This window comes from Engraulis encrasicolus, chromosome 2 (genome assembly GCF_034702125.1).
Source record: "Engraulis encrasicolus isolate BLACKSEA-1 chromosome 2, IST_EnEncr_1.0, whole genome shotgun sequence".
NCBI classification, from domain to species: domain Eukaryota; kingdom Metazoa; phylum Chordata; class Actinopteri; order Clupeiformes; family Engraulidae; genus Engraulis; species Engraulis encrasicolus.
In genome coordinates, this window is record NC_085858.1 from 26,979,560 (window position 1) to 27,001,129 (window position 21,570).

At 45.0% G+C, this 21,570-nt stretch overlaps 1 protein-coding gene across 1 annotated transcript in view; it reads right to left on the reverse strand.

Annotated features, from left to right (window-relative positions):
- sdk1a (sidekick cell adhesion molecule 1a) overlaps nt 1-15,450 on the reverse strand; it is a 447,949-nt gene extending 432,499 nt beyond the window's left edge. Inside the window, exon 1 of the mRNA XM_063185237.1 lies at nt 13,945-15,450. Within this exon, the coding sequence (XP_063041307.1) occupies nt 13,945-14,392 (448 nt within the window). The 5' untranslated portion in view covers nt 14,393-15,450. The remainder of the gene's footprint in view (nt 1-13,944) is intronic.
- Nucleotides 15,451-21,570: the final 6,120 nt, after the last annotated feature.

The following is a 21,570-nucleotide window of genomic DNA, read 5'->3' on the forward strand; positions in this document are numbered from 1 at the left end:
CAATCTGCGCAACAACAAGCCATGGGTGGTTTCAAAACACTGAAGTGATGTAAAAGTTGCAGGCAGACAAACTAAAGTGATGTGGCACAGTCAGAGACAAACTTGTCTAATTTCGATGCGATGCCATATATATTTAAATAAATCTTGTAATTTTGCTGGGTTTGGAGATTTCTGGCTGTTGAATAATTTAGTGATGTTCGCCCATCCCAAATGAACACTATGCCTCCTCTACACTACACTACACTAGGCCTGCTGTGTAACACCGCACTTCGGGTTTCATCATCTTCCTGCTATTCAGCTCATGCTATGGAGATTGTGGAGACTTTAACCAACACGACCCCTTCCACTGAAACCAGCCACATCAACACTCCAAGGTATAATGTGCTCTGCTCATTTGCAGAGTTTAGTTATTTATATATGAAAATACAAAAAACAGAGCACTGTGCATGTCTTCTTAAAATGTCATCTATAAGGAATCCCTGGCCAGTGCAGACACCTGCTAGCTTTTTTTCCCCCCTCTCGGCCTCATCATCAGCAAAGATCCTCATGCTGTCATGACAACCAAAGCTGCCCAGCACTCTCGCCACACTCCCTCCGAATTCTGATAGAGCTCTCTCCTCTCCTCTCCTCTCCTTCTCTGGCCAAGACACATACACACACGCACGCACGCACGCACGCACGCACGCACGCACACACACATACACACATACACACACACACACACACAGGCACGCACACACTCTACTACACGTTCCCTTCCTCTGCTCTCCTCCCCCCCCTCTCCTCTCCTCTCCTGGCCAAGGCTGCCTGTCCGCCTGCTGCTCTGATGCCAGCAGGCTCATCCAATCCCAGACAGGTCACCAGGCTGCCTAACACAGCCACCCTAAAAACCTCCAGCAAAGCCAATGAGAACTGACACACGCACGCATGCAAGCACACACATATGCACGTTACGCAAGCACACACACACACACACACACACACACACACACACACACACACACACACACACACACACACACACACACACACACACACACACACACACACACACACACACACACATATGCACACCCACCATTAATGAAGTAATACTGTTTTTACTTGGAAAGCAGTGTTTCCCATACATTGAGGAAACTATGGCGCACCGCCATAGTTTAAATTTGGCCGCCATAGTTTCCGAAAATGTTAAAAAAGAAAAAAAAAATTATTATTATTTTTTTTTTTACTTTTTTACTTTTTTTTTTACGATTGCCGTTTTTGTTGAAAACGATTTGAATTACGATTTCCTTCGCATTTTCCTCCTGGAGTAAATACATCCTATAGAGAAAACCACAAGTGCTTGAAAGACAGAGGGATCAAAAGCCTAGTCAAGTTGTTGTAGTTAACTTGGGTTTTGGGAGCAATAAAAAAAACCTTTCAGATCGAAACGATTGTGTAGAACGTAAGGCAGTATGGGTGTTCCCAGACTAGTGACCAGCACCCCTCATGTAGAATGTGCACGCCTATGTGTGTGTGGGGAAAAGGCATAGCCTACCCTCTTAAACCCTTTTTGTTTATGCGTAAACTTAAATTCTTATCTCTGCTCCTATTTTGTTTTATTATTTTTTTCATTACATAGACCCCTGCATGTGTATTATGTAGCCTTATTTCTCAAAATATAAATGGCTGAAATGTAGGCTTAGGCCTATAGTTTCTCCATGCGCCAATGTCATACTGTACTCATTGTTTTGCCATTTTGCATTTACACTGCGCGAATACACCCCCCCAAAAAAAAGGCCAGCGTGAAAAGACACCCCCCCCCGGACAAAAAAATCCCGGCTGCCCCCATAGTTTCCAAAATTTCTGTGGGAAACACTGGAAAGTAATACACCTTAATAAGCTTAAACACACACTTAAAATCAAAATATGGGAAATGGAAGCATATTTTCTAATTTTGTACGATAAGATAGTTAAGATAATTAGATAGATAAGCTAGTATACACAACATCTCCTGCAGACGAAATGTGCAGCAGTTCCGTGTAAGAAAAATATCGCTAACAAAAAAATGGCATAAAAAGGGTCTTGCCACTTCAGCAACTGTCTAGCAACAGTAACGGCGACCTTCTTTACAGCTTGCCAATTCTGTTGAAGGATAACTTCCGCCAATTTCGACATGCAGTTGTAATGCTAACACTACCCTGGACCTGTCAGTACATGAGATTTTCTTTTCTTTTCTGCAGCCTTTTCCGAGATACGAGATTTAAAAAAAACATCTTGATTCATTCCCAATAACATCCAAAAGGTTATGCAACATCAGCAGACAACTAGCAAACAGTGATACCTTTTGGGATAATATTTGGAGTAGGCCTATGTTAAAGGGACACTGTGCAGGAAATGGTCAAAAAAGGTACCGCAACTATGCTGCTCATTGAAACTGGGCTGCCTATTGCCAAATTTGATCTTTACATGAAAGTTTACTAAGTAATAAACAAATATTTTCTAGTATGGTCCAAGTACAGTAATTTTTGCAGCTAAAAATTGCTAATTTTGGAAATTCAAAATGCCGGACCATGGAGAAGATCCCCCTTTTCATGTATGAAAAGTGCAATTTTTCCAGTCATAATGAATACTTAGAATTTGATGCTGGAGGTAAGTATTCATGAAAAAGGTAACATTAGTGAATGGGCAGCATGAATTCTGGAAATAAACAACTAAAAATCTCACACAGTGTCCCTTTAAGAAAGTTTTTAATGTAAACAAAATCTGCTCCCATTAGACTAGCTCAGATCTCGAAAAGGGCTGGGTCGAAAAATGCAGCATCACCGGGTACTGGTAGCGTGAGCAATACAACAGCATATTGAAATTGGCAGAAGCTATCCTTTCATGTACACAGTGCAACGCTGCGCATTCTGGGGTTATCTATAGCGCCGATTTTTGCCACAACCCTACATACAGCCTATAGCATCCTTTGAAGTGCAGAGGCAGCACGAGGTTTTGGCCACAGTTACCCAAACAGTGGCTTTACTGTAAGTGCTGCTAAGCCTACTGTCGTGGCTTTCATGACTGCACCACCTGCTGTGCGCTAACCACATGGGCTCAGCTATACATCTGTGGTATACAACACTGCCGTCGAATAATCAGCCTTCCTAATGCATATCTCTCTGACCTTGTAATAGATAAATGCAAAACGCGGAGAGCAGACGGCGCAGATTTAACAAAAGGGGAAGGAATACAGTAGCCACTTGTCGGCAATGCAGACAGTTCATCTCTCTTCAACATAAGCCCTCCTTCAGTTGCACTGATGCATTGTGATCTTCACATTGAGCAAATGCCTGACAGCTTTGAGTATTTGGTGACAAAGCCTGCACCAGCCCTACTTGATGTAAATGACATATGTGTTTCCTTCTCCTTTCAGCGCCTTGTGAAGCGACTCAACCACCTCCCACCCCACCCTACTCCAGGAATTGCTTTCAGCGACGCACGCCTATCAAATCTATTTGTCAAGGTTTTGCCTGTGCATTCTTTGCGCTGATAATGCTCAGATGCACTTGAGAGGCTTTTTTTCCGCCCGTGAGATGGGTGTTCTTTTATGTGGAGAGCAAACATGTCCCTGATCAAAGTGGTGGTGGTGGAGGTGGTGTGGAAGAGGTTGGGGGGGTGGAGGCAGGCAAGGCAGGCAGGCAAGGCAGGCAGGCAAGGCAGGCAGGCAAGCAAGGCAGGCAGGCAAGGCAAGGCAAGGCAAGGCAGGCAGGCAAGGCAGGCAGGCAAGGCAGGCAGGCAAGGCAGGCAGGCAGACAGAGTGGCAGTGGATGAAGCTTTTTACATTTTATTGTGCTAATGCACCGCCATCAGCTAGTCTTTCCTCGGTGTCACAGCGTCTCTTGTCACTGTGCATGTTCGCGCGGCTCATTTGGCACTGCATGGATTCCCTTCTTGTGACAAGAGATGACAAGAAAGAACAGGTATCGGGGACACAAGCGCAGACACACATGACACATCGCTAGCTTCAGTAGCTGTCTGTGCCTCAAGAATCACGAAAGAGCTGGTTGAATCTAATCCAACTCCTGTGATGGCCCCTGACTCAACAGTCACACACTCATCCCCTCAACAGGACCCTGGAATGTTCAACAAACGTTACTTCACCGGGATTTACACAGAGGTGAACGATATATCTTTAAATGACGGAAACACCCGTCAGTTCCTACAGTAAGCTGCAGTGCTATCAGCAGAAGTGTTCGAGAAACTCACAAAAGAAAGAAAAAATGGGGAAAAATGTGCCCATTAGACACACAAGATAATATGACAGGCAACACAGAGCACAAACTTCAATTAGCCATGCTGGGAGGAGCAGCTATTAGCCCATTAGACGGGGAAGAGCAATTACAGCTTCCAGTCACCACAATTAAACTGATCAAAACATCATAAGTCTGCCAAAAACTACAAAGAATGAAGGAAAAAAGCCATTCCTCCAGTACAACACATTGGCTGTGTGGTGTGCGTTTTTAAACTGCTGCTTGCTTACTTCTGTGCACTTAGCCACCTTCACTCACTCACTCACAACACATTTTCGCTTTGCCAACCACTCACCCAGTAATCACTGCTGGAATGATGTAAGAGTGGAAATGCGTCTGTAGGTAAACATAAAGCCCCTCTGGTTTTCTTTTCTCTTTTTTTCCTTCTCTATCCCTCTGTACTGGCAGGGTCAACGGCTACATATGGCTCATACTTCTTTCTTTATGTGCCAGATCGGTCCAGCGGGGGGTTATTTTGCCAAGGAAGAGCTTCCAAATCACAGCCTGTACACAAAAAAATCACAATGATCGAAAGAGTACTCTGGGCCCAAATATACACTCTAGTTGATGTGAAATAGACTCTCTAAGTGTTGAAATAACACTGCATTTTTAACTGTGTGGCACTCATATGACCAGTTACAGTAAATGAGGACTGAATGGCCAAGTAGCACAGTTGGGTTTTGCCTATTTACTGGGCGCTTGCTAGTTTCCTCTTGCCTCTGCTCTGCTCTGCCTGGGTCTGGACTGAGTTCAAAAAGAAAAGAAAGGAAGGGCGGGCATGCTGTGCTTGCTCGAGGGCTTGTGGCTGCAAGGAGGGAGGGTGACTGTGTATGTGTGTGTGTGTGTGTGTGTGTGTGTTTGCATGTTTTCATGTGTGTGTGTCAGTGCGTAGCAGGAGCGTTTTGTGTTTGGCCAAGGTCTAATTTAAATGTGAATGATTAAATGAAAATATGGTCTTCTCCAGCTCCAAATGGCGGATGGGGGTGATGTCACGCCGAGGTTCAGGGAGAGTCATTAGGCCTGGCACACCCGTCCACAAATCAGCCACCTGCCACGCGCCAGAGCCCTGTGCCCACCACAGCTGCTCCTGTTCGCCCTCCTTTTGCCCTATGCTCATTCTCTCTCTAAATCTCTGACTCTCTCTCTCTCTCTCTCTTTCTCTCTCTCTCTCGTTCACTCGTTCACGTTGCCCTCCACTCCTCTCAGCCCATCCCACCCCACCCTCACGTTTGCTTCCCGTCACCTTCCACACACCTCACCCACACACTCTCTCTCTCTCTCTCTCTCTCTCTCTCTCTCTCTCTCTCTCTCTCTCTCTCTCTCTCTCTCTCTCTCTCTGTCTCTCTCTGGTACACTCGTTTGATTTGCCCTCCACTCCTCTCAGTCCATCCCACCCCACCCTCGCCCTAACGTTTGCTTCTCGTCACCCTCCACATATCTCACCCCCACCCATCCCTGCACCACCACCACCACACCCCACCCGCACCCCTGCGTCACCCCCACCTCCTCGAGTCATGCTCATTTTCATACGCCAATGCCACAGAGTGTGCGGCGCGCGGGGGCCAGCTTTTATGGAGGCAGAAGATCATTAGTAAAGTCATTGCCGCTTCTGCACCACTCTCTGCCAAAAAACACTCCATTCCCTAATGGAGCCCCGGGAAAGAAAAAAAAGATGGGTTTGCCGTTGGAAAAATATTTGCTTTCTTTTTTTTTTTTGCACTGTAAATCGCTTGGTGTACAAGATGGCTGTTTAGCTGTTTGCCAGACATTAGACAGATGCTATTGTCACCCAGGCTTTTCGTCGCTTGACGCCCTTCAACTTGATGCTCTGTTTCTCTTTTAAATGATGATAGTGGTGGTGGTGGTAGGGATGTTTGCTACCCCTTGTGCTGTAACAAAGTCGTGTTTATAGCCTCGCCTCATCTCACTAACCCCTTCAGCCTGCGCACTCTGTCACTGTAAAGGGAGTCGGCAAAGAGCACATACGTACGTTGCTAGAGACTCTATAAAAGATATGTATTCAGCCTTTTTATTGCAGAGCTTCAGGTGCTGGGGGTTCTGGCGGAAAAGGGCAAAGCTAACATTTACAGATCTCTGAGGAGCCCTGCATCCACCAAATGTTTATTTAAAGCATTTATCTTCTGAGAAATGTGTGTCTCTGTACGCTTGTGCGTGTGTGTGTGTGTGTGTGTGTGTGTGTGTGTGTGTGTGTGTGTGTGTGTGTGTGTGTGTGTGTGTGTGTGTGTGTGTGTGTGTGAGAGAGAGAGAGAGTGTCTGTGTGTGTGTGTATTGGGTGTTTGTATGTGTGTCTGTGTGTTTGTGAGCCTGTGTGCATCCGTGCGTTTGTGTTCGTGTGTGTGTGTGTGTGTGTGTGTGTGTGTGTGTGTGTGTGTGTGTGTGTGTGTGTGTGTGTGTGTGTGTGTGTGTGTGTGTGTGTGTGTGTGTGTGTGTGTGTGCGTGCCTGTGTGTGTGCGTGTGCGTGTGTGTGTCGAAGGGACGAGGGAGCTCAGCTCAATCTGATAGCCTTGAGCAGTGCAGGCGATAACTAGGAGATGGCTATTTTTCATCTATTTTTCCCCTGCCACATATCATTCAATTTCAGAACTATGCGTCTTATCCGACCCTTCTTTTGATAAATTGCGCGATACTTGTGAAAGCTGAAGCGGGGGGGTTTGTTCTGAACTTTTGAAATTGCATTTCTGAACTCTGAGCTCAAGTCAGTGTATGTGTGTGTACTTATATCCTCTGAAAATCGGGGGACATTTACATTCAGTTGTGCATTCCTGGCGTGGCACGTTTGTGTGGAAGAAGAATGTAAATGATAGAGTGATTTCACACACAGACACACACACACACGAACACGCACACACACACACACACACACACACACACACACACGCACACACGCACACACGCACACACACACTTCAGGTTGACAAATTGTTCATGGAGTCCCGGGGTCATATTTTAAAAGGGAAAGTAAAGATTACACCGACACTGATCCGGGTGCCGTGGCAAGAATATGCTGAATAGCTAAAACATTTCTTTCTCAAGGGGAGAACCTACACGGCTCACTCATCTGAGCTGAGAGAGGACAGAGGGGGTGGAGGAGGGTTGGGGAGGAGAAATGCATTGCCGTATTTTTCTGAGCTAGAATTTTTTTTTTTTTTTTTTTTTTTTAAAGAAGAGAGAATCATACACACTCTTTCTCCCAGATTGTTACTTACCGATGGAATTTCATCGCTTTGGAAAAATCGCTTTCAGGGTGACTTTCACCGCCGTATGTATCCTCCTTCCTGACACGTCTCTATCAAAGACAGACGGTAAAAGGAAACAGGGGGACAGGAAAAGCCTTCTATCATGGAGTCCCATGCGTGCACCATCCCCCTGCAGCCAACATACCAACATGGGATATAGAGCTTGTTTGCTTGTCCCTCACAGATTGAAACGGTTCCAAACATCCAACAGGTGTTTCCTGGTTTCTACTACGTCCCGGCAACCCCCCTGAGCCCGCGGACTCGTAGTGCTCGCAACAGATAACGCGTCGAGCGTGCGTCTGAGTAAACCTCGGTTCACCATGGCGACGCATTCCCACGCTGTGATTAACTTGTGTGCACATTCAATGAAAACATTCTAGCTGACCCTTCCTTTATCAGATGGAGGCCATGCCTGGCCCAGGGGTCATAGGTCAAAGCAGGGCTGGAAAAGGCGGACAGAGAGAGAGAGAGAGAGAGAGAGAGAGGAGAGAGCTTGTGTGTGTGTGTGTGTGTGTGTGTGTGTGTGTGTGTGTGTATTAGGGCGTGGTGGTATGACATGATTGCTAATGCTAATGTTTAACAACCATCACAGAATCAATTACGCGACATTAACGGCAAAGTAAAAAATGGCGATTGGAGTCAAAGATATAATTGGGGGAATTTTTCTCTGAGTGATCAATATCAGTGTGGAAGCCAGCAGCATTTCAAGAAAATAGTGCATACAGTGTATAGAAGTATACAGTGACTTCCTTCTCAAAGTAAACATTATTTTTTATTCACTGCACTCCACAGCAAATAGAGGTAGAGTATCTGTATAGATAGGGGGTTCATTTGAATACTGGAAACCATGCAGAAAATGAACAGTTGCTTTATTTTGGTCTGGGCATTCATATGCACCATGTCTTATTTTCCCAGATGTCTTCATTCTATCACTTGTTGTGTTATCACAGCTGAAAGGAGAAACACACACAAGCATCACAATTACTTTTGTCATTCCTAAAATACATTTCTGGAAAAAAAAACAACAACCTTGGTTCTACGGCAAACTGTATTTCACGCCATAAAATTGGGTTAATAACTTATCAGGCTGCTTAGCCTACAGCACTTTAATAGGATAACACTAAACAATGTTGTTAATATATGCCTTTGTAAATGTGTGACACTATTTTGTAATAAATGGGAATTACTATAAGCTTAATGTAGTAATGCATTGGTTTGTGTAACAAAGGTAGCAGTTGTGAGTTTATGACAACATATGAGTGTGCATAACTATCTGTAGTCCTCCTATGGAGCTGCTATTCTGATTCTTTTTTTACGGGGGGATGGGAAAGAGCAATTGGGGTGGGGGAGGGGGGTTGGTGAGTGGTGTGGGTGGGGAGGGGTGGATAAGTGATCAAATGCACATGTCAGCCGAGAGTTTGATGGAGAGGAGGGCACTGCGTTTTCCACTGACTGCCTCACTCTTTGTAACAATGGCATACAAGTAGGCTAACGTATCACATTACCAACCACCAAGATCATCACAGACAACAACAAAAAGAAAGAAAATCAATCTCCCTAACTCGAGCGATCAGCCATATTTGATCAAAGAGGCCCGACTCCATACAAAAAAAAAGATTTCCCATGATTTCATACCCACCCAGACTCATCCTTCATCCATGGCCAAACAAAAAAAAATGAAGCAACACCAGACCATCCATGCAGCAGAGCAGACGCTCATTACATTTGCATTCATGTTTTCATATGAAAATGCTGCTGCCACTGAATGTCACGCCACGCCACACCACGCCAAGGCCCCCTCATGTAGCATATGCTGCGTCAGCTGACGCATGTCACCCTTATTTTCTGCACCAGTCTTGACGGACAAGGAGCTTTCGAGTGTTAATCGGCCGGCGACAGATTGCAAGCATACCAAAGCATTATAATGTGCTCTCTCTGAAATCAGCACGCATGCCAAATTGCATTGTGTTTGTAACACTGTGTGTAAAGGGGTGTGGTGTGTGTGTATGTGTCTACTTGTGTGTTTGTGTGTGTGTGTGGGGGGGGGGGGTGTTGATGCATTAATGGCGTGGTCAAATTGATGGGTCTAATTCGCTACGTGCCCAGGGTTTTATTTCCCAAGACTAGATGACGAGCCGATGATTTCAGAAACTTTTAGTCTCTCCTCTGAGATTATCTTGGCATTTTATGGCCGCATTGTTTATTTTAACGACGCTGCATTATAGCTTTTTGGTGATTTAAAACACACATACATACAGCGAAAGCAAATAGGGCATTTTTTCAGTCCCTCACTGGCCATACAATCCAAGTGGGTTAAGTGGAGGTCCAAAGGCAGGGGGATAATGATTAGGGTCTCGACGGGACCTGGAGTCATCCCGGGTTCAAGTCTTCTAATCATGTGGCAGAGCAGTGGGGTAGTATATCATTTTCATCATGGCTTAGAACAATCGCCAACCCCTCGCCTCAACCTACACACACAGCTTCCCTGCGTGTGTCAGATCAATGATTTCACATGCATTTCGCCAACAAATATTGATCAATTACGAATACAAAACTTGCAACATCTCTCCACTCTTGTGGGAAGAGAGAGAGAGAGAGAGAGAGAGAGAGAGAGAGAGAGAGAGAGAGAGAGAGAGAGAGAGAGAGAGAAAGAAATCAATAATCAACGGGATGGCAATCAGCAACTGGCTGGCTTTTCCCATGACAAATAATCTTGTGTCTGACCAACGTTCAAGCAAAAACACACACACACACACACATATGAACTCACTGATGCGCAAGGGAGAGCAATTTCCCACTCTGTGGACCTCAGAGGGAAAATGTGAGGGTGGGGGGAAGAAAAAACAACAAAGAGAAGCCTCTGTGGTACATAATTGCACAGATGGTGTGGCTGCGAAACGTCAAGGGTTTACAGTCGTGAATGAGGAATATGACTTCCACTGACGGTGGCCACTCAACAGATGATGCACATGAGACGGGGAATTGGGTTGTGCCAAAAGGCACACACCACTGCAACACTGCACAACAATGGCCTAAACTTTTCCGAACAAAGAGCTCACGGGCTGAGACTTAAGTTACTACAGTGTAGCCTTTCTCTCACATTGACTGTGTTTAGTTAAGTAAAAGATAATACAGTGTTGACCTAGCCTGGGCGAATAGCCGACTCCGTCAATCAGTCTGGCAAAAGCCATGAGGAATCCGTCTCCGTGGACGATGGGAGATGGTCTGATCTTACTCTATCATTTAAATTAATTGAAGTTCCAAACTCAAATTAAAACCCATATTGTGCTTTATTAGCATGCCTGTTACGTTATAGCGTCGCAAAAGCATACAAATAACAAAACGAAAGTGTGAATATAGTTACCATAACCAATCAGTAACGGAGCTCGCGGGTGAGTTCTACGTCACCACTCTCAACTGTTTGCTGATTGGCGAAACACTGAGAGAACCGAGCTCGAGGCTTTTGCCAGACGATGTGCGGAGACAAAATCTTTGGGTGGAGTACAGAGGATGGCGTCGCGAGGCTAGTGTTGACCAGCTATACAATGCAATTTTCGCTGTTTAGGTAGGAAAAGTCCCATTGAGACTCAGCATCTCCTCTGTGAGGGAGTCCTTGTCCAAAATAGCAGCAAATCCTGAACCCCTCTACTACTTTACTCTACTTACTACTGTACACAGTTTTCCAAACTAATAACCCCTTGTAATGTAAACAAGACTTGGTTATGAAGTGAGGCTGAGAAATCACGATACGCCGAGTCATGATACTGTATCGTCATGCAAGAAGGCCTCTCATCACCTAATCTACCTGTAAACAATCATCAAAAAGATTCATTTAAAAAAAAAATGTGGGGTGTAGGCTATCGAATCGTAGGTCAAAAATAGTGTTACCAACAGAATCGTGAGTTGAGTGTATCATTACAGCCCTATTCTGAAGAGACTCATACCACTTACACTAGTCAAAGAATACAGAATAAATTTAACTTTCTTTTTATTATGTTTTTTTCATGTTTTGTGACTTCTGCCAGTCCTCCAATGACTTACAGTAAACAAAGCTTGTGTTGCGTAGCAACGTCAGTCTACTTGCTACCAGCACCACAGCCCGTCGCTTCTGACAGCCATCATTATTTTTTTCAAAGACGTCAAATATGTGAAACAATATGAGAAACTGTCAGACTGGACAGGCCCAATGGAAGTCAAAGGAAATATTTTGCAGAATTCTGAAAAGCCCACCGCAAAAAAAACCCACCTAGCCTATATGGGCTATTAACTGTGACAGGGATTGATATTCTCATGACATGTGTGATGTCATTTTCTATACATTTAGAATGAATAGAAAAGCTGATGGAAGCAATGTCAAGGTGGGCTAGTTGTTAATGCTCCGTCACATCCTAAAGTAATAGCACCCTCTGTTAGTCTTCTTGAGAGCAGCCAAGCCAGTCATGACACAAGGGGAAATGCAGCAGGGCTTTAAAATAAAAAGGTGGAGGGTGAATGTCAATCTCCCTGTGATTTGCAAGGTTAGATAATGCAGCTGGCTGATTCCCCCCCTTATGGGATCAATACCCTCTAACCTGTTCCCAGAAACGAGCTGGTGGCTTTCCAAATATCCAAAGACCTTGACACGAGACTTGGAAACTGGCTGACGCCGTATACACATCAACAACTCTGCCGGACCTTTTTGAATTAAATAAGCCCATGGAATGTATAATGGGAAGTGCGGCGTGCCTGATTTAACTGAGGATATAGAACGGAATAGATGGAACAGAAGGAGAGTGGTCAAAAGTGCTGCAGAAGTCTAGATGACTGCTCGGCCGGCCTTTACAAAAGGCTGTGGAAGTGATATGGTTTTTGAGTTAATCAGTAATGCCTATTGCTATAGCCTAGGTGTGGACTTTGAAGCATTGAAAGGCTGTGATGTGAGCTTGACTGATTGCAGAGTCTACAATTTTAACACATTTGGTAGTATGTCTTTTTTGCTGTCAGTTAACATTAAACAAAGTGCTTTTCAAGTAAAACAAATGTTAAAAAGGAACAGTTCCTTGAAAAATGTGCTACTTTGCACTCTCAGGGGGGGCAGAATGTCTGAAGCTATAGCCGCCCTGAAGTGTAACAAGCATGAGTAGAGTAGTATGACATTTCAAACCCTGGTGTTCACAAGATCCTACAGAGTTGTGTTTCAAAGGTTAAGTTGTTGATGTTGTTTCAGTAATTTACCCACAGCAGCATCTCGTGAAAACAAAGAGAGATGAGAATCCTTAATGAGAAAATGAAAGTAAAGCCACTGGAAGAGGATGTCAAACCATTTTGTGCATTAAACCAAAGTGGCAACTGTGTCACCAGCATCTATTTCCTCACTAAATTGATGACAGTCTTCCTTTGAAATCATGTTAAAGGGTGTCCTTAAATCTGCAGCATTGTCATCCATTTTCCCCTCATCTTCAGAAATGCAAATGACATTTTCCCAAGAGAAATACATATTTAGTGGGTGGAGAAGAAGGCTTGAGGCATAGTTTTTGATTTATCTTTTTCAATGCCTGCCTAAAATGGCTCTGATAGATGTGAGAAAAAGAAGAAATTCAAAAATATGTCAATTAATGAGGCGTGTTGTTTTCCCATTAACGCAAATCAAAACATATGATGGCTTGGTGAAAAGGGGTTTTGCATCGGTAATTACACATGGATGATCTCTAAAGAGGATTTACTCACATGTCATCGCAGGGCGTGTAATGCAGTTTAATGGCGAAAGGAAAAGGCAATGGGATGTATGCAATTTCTCAAACTATGGCTCTGAGGTGTATGCCAAAGCTGTCTTTCAGTGCTCAAGACATATAAATTGGCAATTTTCTTCAGATGAAGATCAAAATATGATTTCTGAGATCTGGGTCTATATCAGTCATGAAATAATTAATGAATTCAGATGTAAAATATAAATCACTGCTTAAAGCTTCTCAACATCCTCTCAATCCCAAAGCCCACCCCAAACACACACACACACACACACACACACGGACACACACACAATCACAACGCGCGCACTCGACACAGCCTTGAAGTGGAGAGCGGGGAGTCAAAGGCACACGTCTGCCATCTGCGTCCATCTCAAGACGTTGGTGCATATGCACTGACCCTATGACTCGTCTTCCATTTCACATGAACAGATGAAGAATATTGCCACAATTGCTTTTAAACTTTCAAAACAGGTGTTCAATCTGTTGACCACTTTGATTCAACGGTGTTATAATTCAGTTATATAGAGTGAATACAGACCACCATTCTGTAGGAATACTGGGACAGTTGGCACACTTCATATAGTTTATGACATGTATAGTTTATCATCTAGGCAACATATCTTTATAATGAAGCCTTTCTTTGCTGTCTGACTACACTTGGTGAGTTTAAAACAATTTGCTTACCTTGAGCTGCTGCTTGCAACACGTGTATGGAAAGGCACAACGCCCACCAACTCCATGATCCTAATGACAACTTTCCCCTTCCATGGTGTTTACAATTTTTTGATGAATTTCTTGCGTTGCGTAGAGTCATTTTGTTCACATTTCTGTGGCTCTTCTCAGTTGGAGAAACATAATTGTCCAAATTGAAACAGCGATCCGTGGAGGCAGAGCAACTGAGATGCGGGGACATCGCATTTGAGGCGTTACAGGTTTTCCCAGAGTCCGCCTGATGTGAGCTGCCGCCGTTTTTTGTTCGAACAATGTCCACTGTATTCACACGTCTGTCGCGATGCTTGTTTAGGCAAGTTTGGCTTTTCCGCTTCAAATCTCCACTTTTGAATGTTGCTGTCTTCGTTGTTTCAGCGTCCACACTTATTTCATTGTAAAAGCGACCTCCCCGGTCAGTCATTCTGAGGTCAGAAATGTGGTGGTGACTGTCTCTCGCGCTCAGCTGCTGCGTTCTACAGTTCCTCCTCCCGCTGACTCGTGGCTGAGAGGATTCTGATCACTGAACTTCTCCTGTCAACTTACTCGGTGTAAGCCCCTGTGGCTGTGAGAATTCTGATCACTTAACTCTTTCAACTGTTAACGGGCTACACATAAACACCACAGACACTGCTAGAGTAATGCTCCATGTGCCACGAAATAACACAATCTGTGGGTAGCTTTACAGACTCGGCTACGAGTTGAGCTCTTTGAATAAAACTCGCGGAGTAGGCATTTGCCTGGCTGTTCAAAATCTGCGTACAGATGAAAGGGTGCACTCCTCGTTCACTTTCAAAAGCACGTCCTGAATTACGCTTCATCAATTGGAGCGCCAACAGTTGATGCGGGGTTTTGCCTTCACTGCCTGACGGCGTATATGCGACTTGTTCAATTTTGAGAAGTCTCGACTGACGTCTGTATACCTGGCTAATTACGCGATCTTTAGTTTGTCAATTTCTAACGTAGGCTATTCATCCTCGCCATGTGCTATATAGGACCCTGCAGCTAAGCAAAGCTCACAGGAAATTAAAACAACTCCGGAGAGGACAATTCTCTCTCTGGCGCACAATGTGGCCGACCACCACAAGCGTATGTTTGTGCATCCTGTGCGCTATAAGGTAAAAGGCTAACTTATTACGCCACTACCTAAATGTGTCAGTGTAAACCTGTCGCTGACACACGGGCTTGGAGTTATGGGATGTCGATAAATCCCTTAGACTTAAACCAATGGCGTCTTATACAGTGAAACTGACGCATTCGCCGCAACAAAAAAAACTTGGAACTATTTAGACTGATTAGACTGAGTCTATCTACACAATGCAATAGGACAACCCATTAGGTTACATTTCCCCTTAAACTCACAACAGCAAAGATAGCCAGCGGTACCTCCAGAACAGACGCACCGGCTGAAGTGATTTTGACATGACACGAAGCCGCGGGCAGGTGTTGATGGTGTGGTAGGGAAGACACTCGCGTAGCTTGCCAGAGCACACAGAGCTGTCCACAGCACAGAGCAGCGTGGGGGTGGCGCCACCGCAGCAGCACTACGGCTCCGCACTTGCCGCCGAACTTCCAGCTCACAGTTCTGTTCCGCCCTCCCTCGGACTCGATTGGCTGCGTAAAGATCGCAGAGCTGATCACATGAAGCTATTTCGCAGTATTGAGCACCTTTCAACTACAGATGTGTTGTTGTTGTTACAACGAAGTCGTAAACATTTTATATAGACTGCTGGGGACAATTCGTGTGCGTAAAAGACCACTAGAAGAATGCATTACAACTTGAGACCCCCCCCCCCAAACACAGTGCCCACAGCTTGTTAACCCGACTAACCAATACATCTCCCATGCATGTGACCTGCTGTAGGTTACAACGTAATTGATGCTCATCTTCATCCTTCCCTCATGAGATACTGCGCATGCTGCCCGGAATGATTTACCTTGCTACACCCGTACAGGTAATGGGCAGTCTAATTCCAACATAATTGTTCTATGTGTAGGTGAGGTATATAGGCGTTCTGTGCCATTTTGTAAATCAAGATTTAGGTGTTGTGGTTGTACATGATTGTCATTAAAACATTGGTAGTCATTTTAGATGGAAGAAGAACAGCTGGTATATTTTCATTCACCTCTAGCAAAGGACAGCAAAAATCCAGTAGCCTATCTCTGCACAGATCTGCATTTAACGCTCCACATCACACTACCCACGGTACAAAAACGGGCATGACGCACACGACGCGCCTCGCGATCACCCGAATAACCCACATGTAATAAAACGTGGCGAGAATGCATGGCAATATGCAATACTTTAAATGTTGAAAATTATGACAATTGTATGGAGTTTCCTGGTTCCAATCATTTCTTGCCCGTTGACTGCTTGCCAGATTGACCATCTATGATGTACGTGTTTCTATACGTGAGGCAATTCATCTGGCAGAGATTAATCCGTTCCAAGTTTCTGCATAATCAGTGCATCTCATGATGGATTACAGGTGACACACCTGATAGTGTTACTGCTTCAGCCTTTGCTTATTTGACTTGACTTGCAGAGAAAAAAGTTTTGTAGTAGTAAGGCACCTTTTGTACTTGTGAAGTCACAGCACAGTGTTGAAGTCGTACATCAAAAGACAATCCTCCCTGCATCTGATGTATTTTAAATCATCTGACGCTTCACCGTTTTCTATGTGGAAGACAGGCTTACCACAAGGTGAGCTTGAGAGGAAAGCACATGCTGACCAGGGGTGGGTTTCCCAAACACATGTAGGCAAAGTAGTTATTTATAGCCCTAAGTGGTGGTTAAGTGTGAGGTGGTCCCTAGGCAATATATCACATCACATAAAGCTGATACATACATTTATTCAATGGGTCTACATACAATATTGCTTCTTGCACATACAAATAAAATGCTTGAGTAAAGTGCATGTGAGAGGTAAAACAGTGCATTTATAAACGTTTAGTAATGTTGAGTCCTTCAGTATTTCTGATATATTGCCAAAGGGCCCCCTCGTAGCCTAAGTACTACTTGACCCCTTAGCACAGAGCCTAGTTATAACCTTACTGTCACCGAAATTGTAATGCCTATGTCTTAATCTAAGGCTCTCCGTACTAAGAGGCTACCAGTTTTTGGGAAACGCAGCCTAGGACAGTGAAGGAGCAAATAAAATGTGTTGGTCGTTTCTTTCTTCCAGTGAATCAAGCTCTCATGTTACACATTACACATCTTTTCTGAATAACATTCTTGTCTCTATAGTAGTCCCCAAAGCAATATACAGGTGGAAGACCCAAACACTGTTTCTTTGCCTTTCTGTCTATCAGCCAGCGCCCCCCCCCCACCCCACCCCACTGTATCACATCTCACACACACACATACACTTATTCTGTCTCCATCTCTCATGCCCAACACTCACCCACTCATCCTCTCCGTCTATCTGACTCATTCCCTCCCTCCCCCATGCTCTCTCTCTTTCTCCCTGTCTGTGTCTCTTTGTCTCTCTGTTCACTCAGGTGGATAACAAGAGCACCACCTCAGTTCTTCCCTCTCCATATCTGTGCAACGCCTGTCCATCTCTGTTGACCACACTCTGTGGATATGTCTCAATGAGTGTCTCTCCATCGCTCTCTCTCTCTCTCTCTCTCTCTCTCTCTCTCTCTCTCTCTCTCTCTCTCTCTCTCTCTCTCTCTCTCTCTCTCTCTCTCTCTCACTCTCTCTCTCTCTGCCTCTCTGATTCTCTCTGCATCTCTCTCTCTCTCCCTCTGTCTCCACTGTGAAGGGAGAGCGGCCGGGCACCTCTCACTGACTGTGGCCAATAAATCATTCTCTCCTCCTTATCTAAAGCCCAGTGCCGATGACACGCTGTGGGAACACAATCAGATGAAAAGGAGACATCGAGCATGTAGGGCCAGAGTGGGCTTGATGGGAGCCGTGCTGGGTAGGATATGGGAGGAGCAGAGGGGAGGAGAGGGGGGGAAGAGGTCCTATGGATGAGGCCATGCCTGTGGAGAATTAGAGGAGACGTGCTCTTCTGTAGGCTCGAGACGTGGCTCCCAAACTTTTTCTGCTGCGACCCCCTTTTGGACGCTACCACTTCTCCCCCAACCACCAGACTGCAAAGGTCAAACATGTCTGTCTCACAATATTGCTCATTTCTAATTCAAATTTCACTTGAAAAATGAGTGCATTGATAGTGTGAAGTGTGTAGGTGAATTATGTTTCCAAGCAATTTATGGAATGGTCATATTATATGAAAGAATGCATTCCCAAGGTTTTATGAAAACTGTCCCTTCTCTTTGCGGCTCCCTCCGCAGTACCTCCATCCCCCCTCTAGGGGTCTCGACAACCAGTTTGGGAACCGCTGGGTGGGCGCCGTGCATGCTGCTGCACCTGAGACGTGCCTGGCCATCCTTTACCGCTCCCCAAACCCTTTGGGTTGGTCTGTGGCCAAGCGCAGCCCAAGACGGACATAATTTAACTAAGGTGGCCGACTGCTGTTATCTGCATAATGATATTTCTTTTCACATTTTCTCGCACTGATGGGTTTTTTTTCTTAGTCACCCAGTAATGGTCTCTGTCAGGTATATGTGTGTGCTATTTCGCAGTATGCTGCAGCACACTGATACTAACTTGTCCCCCCACCTTCCTCTGCTGGTGTAAGAAGAGCCACACTCCTCTGATTAACCAGAAGGAAAAGAGGGATGGGATGGAAACTATCGTTGTTGGTTATTTTTTGTTTTGTTTTTTTAAGTGACTACAATCCTACCAGTATTGGTACATTACACAGTGTTCTAGGGCTTCATAGTGGAACAACACACTGTGCCTACTGTTCTCTCTCTCTCTCTCTCTCTCTCTCTCTCTCTCTCTCTCTCTCTCTCTCTCTCTCTCCCTCTCTCTCTCTCTCTCTCTCTCTCTCACACACACACAACCCCTTTTCACTGCTTGAGCTCTTCTCCTTTCATTTGTCAAGAAGTAATGGTACAGCACACTCCCTAATTCTCTCTCTCTCTCTCTCTCTCTCTCTCTCTCTCTCTCTCTCTCTCTCTCTCTCTCTCTCTCTCTCTCTCTCTCTCTCTCTCTCTCTCTCTGGTTATCTTCTGTTTAAAGAAACAGGAGTTTATCAGGCTGACAGGCAGCCAGGCCAAGACTAAGCAGTGTCTGTTATACATCCCCCCTGTCCTGATAATTCCACATTTCGCTCTCATTAGAGCAGCAAACTCTCCTTGCCAGCGCTCTTCTGTGTTTTTCGAGGGGAAAGGGAGGAGAGAAGCAGCAGATGCTAAGTATCATTGCTTTTCTTCGGCCAGACTAGAGGAGCATTTCTCCCGAGAGCCATTCCAAAACAATCTGGAGGACTGTGAAGTCAACGTAACCGTGCCAGTCGTAGGCTTGGCTCGCCCCATTAAGACATTAAAGCCTTACTAAGTAGTTTTCACAGTCTTCGGTCGGACTATAGTATGGAAGCAGAATAGCCTGCCGTAGAGACTACTCTTTACTCCGTTTAACTCTGTGTGGTCAAAGCTCATGAGGAGTGTAGCCTAGTCAACTAGACACACCCGCCTAGTGGTGAAAAATATACAGCAATTGCCTGGTGAGCTGGACTAGCCCTAGTCCTTGTAAGATCACCACAACAGTCACCAAAACTAAGGCCCACCAATCACAAAGCAAGGTTTTTTTCACCCCATCTGTTTGGGTCTTTTGGTGGACCTCGGCAGGATGGTGGAGACCAGTGTTGCCAGATTGGGCGGTTACCCGCCCAATTGGGCTTCTTGGGATGGTCGTCTGCGGGTAAGAACGGGAAAAATTGAAGATTTGGAGTTTTCAGCAGTTTTGGGCCTGTAGAAATCAATGCAATTTGTTGAAATTGGGCGGAATTTAGTGCATTTTGGCGGTTTTTGATAACCTTTTGGCAGGATTTGTTCAGACACATCTGGCAACACTGGTGGAGACAGCAGAATGGTTACAGCTTACGAAAAGGAGCCGTCGGGTCCCACACACACCCCTCAGCTATCGGAACAATTCCAGACTAATTATTTTCATCTTTTAGTGTGGCACGTCAGACAGCATGAAGGGTGGACGAGTGAAATCAGAGGGCAAGAAATAGATTCAGAGGTGCATGTCTACACTCTGATGAGCCACTGAAACAATTTGGGAAACATATTCAGGTAAAAAAAAAAAACTTGTCTTGTTGCCTGAGAGGATGGAAGGGAGAAGGTTATGTGCGATGTTACAGTGAGTGAAATAAAATGCTATGGCATGTAATTCATCTCTTTCCTTTACTGCATTTATGTCCTTCAGTTGTTTGGATAAATATGTTACATGGTGCTTTTCAATCTACAAGTGAAGTCAAGTAACATTACAGTACACACGTAATTTGCCTAGCATATTTTAATAGAAATGGTAGTTGACCCAAAGTGCAGTAGGGGCCTACAATTAGTGGAGGAAAGCGCCTCAGAGTGATAGTGTTGTGGGAGTGAATAACTGATTGGCACAAGTTCACCTCATGTAAATAAAAATTACAACAGGTAAAATCAACCATTTTCAAGTGTTCTTATACAGTTAGCGAGGCACCACTTATATTTCAGCCTCTCTGCAAGTGTGGTGCTTTCCCCACCACAACATGGTTCTGTTTCAAACAAACAAAACATACGCACACTTGATTGAGCAAACAGAGCACTCCTCCGATTACCCACTGTCAAATGATCCTGGACCCATATGAGTAACAGCGGTAGACTCATGGAGTCACTGCGTGCTGCAAACAACACAAATCAAGGGGCCGCTGCAGCAGCAGCAGCTGCTGCTAATCAAAAAAGCCCACTAGTGCCCCCTGTGGCACAGAGAGCGAATTGCAAGGGCCATTTTGCATGCTGATGAGGCGAGTGTGCCTGCAGAGAGGCATGTCATGTAAATGCCCCTGAAAGATGTACTGGAGTGGCACTGTTGATACCCCTGCGGTGGGGCGATTGGGTGTGACTTGTGGTCTTTACACCAGAACCAGTCAGGGGTGAAGAAAGAAAAGTGGGTGGTGGTGGTGGTGGTGGGAGGTTAGTGCGAAGCCGTTTTGGGTTTTTCTCTTTTTTTTTTCTTTTCCTCCTCGAGCCATTGCATAGTTGTTTGACTTGCTTGGAGTCCGAGGGCGCAAACCTGAGGAGACAGGTCTCTTAAGACACCCGCTGGGTTCTTATAGGTTTAGGGAGTCTGCGTCCATTCTCGGCCATGTGCAGTGATTCGTTCCAGCGTTAAATATCACCGAAGCGCCACGGGGACAATTGCAGCAGGCGAAAAAAGTCAGCCTCCCCTTAACCCCACGTTGTGTAGTAGCATATAGCCAGTTTGCAGAGAGTGTAGGAGACACAAAATTTGGTTCCCTCATGTCCTAGCCATCAGGGTTTTTTGTCTTGTCCAAAATCAATTTTCTGTGGTGAACAAGACAAGAATTTCAGTTTATGTTTCTGTGTCCTGGCTGACTCCATTCTATTGAAGAGAAAATATTGCTGCCTTAAATGTGTTTCCTTATGATGCTGAACTGTATGAACTGGTGATTGTCACACACACACACACACACACACACACACACACACACACACACACACACACACACACACACACACACA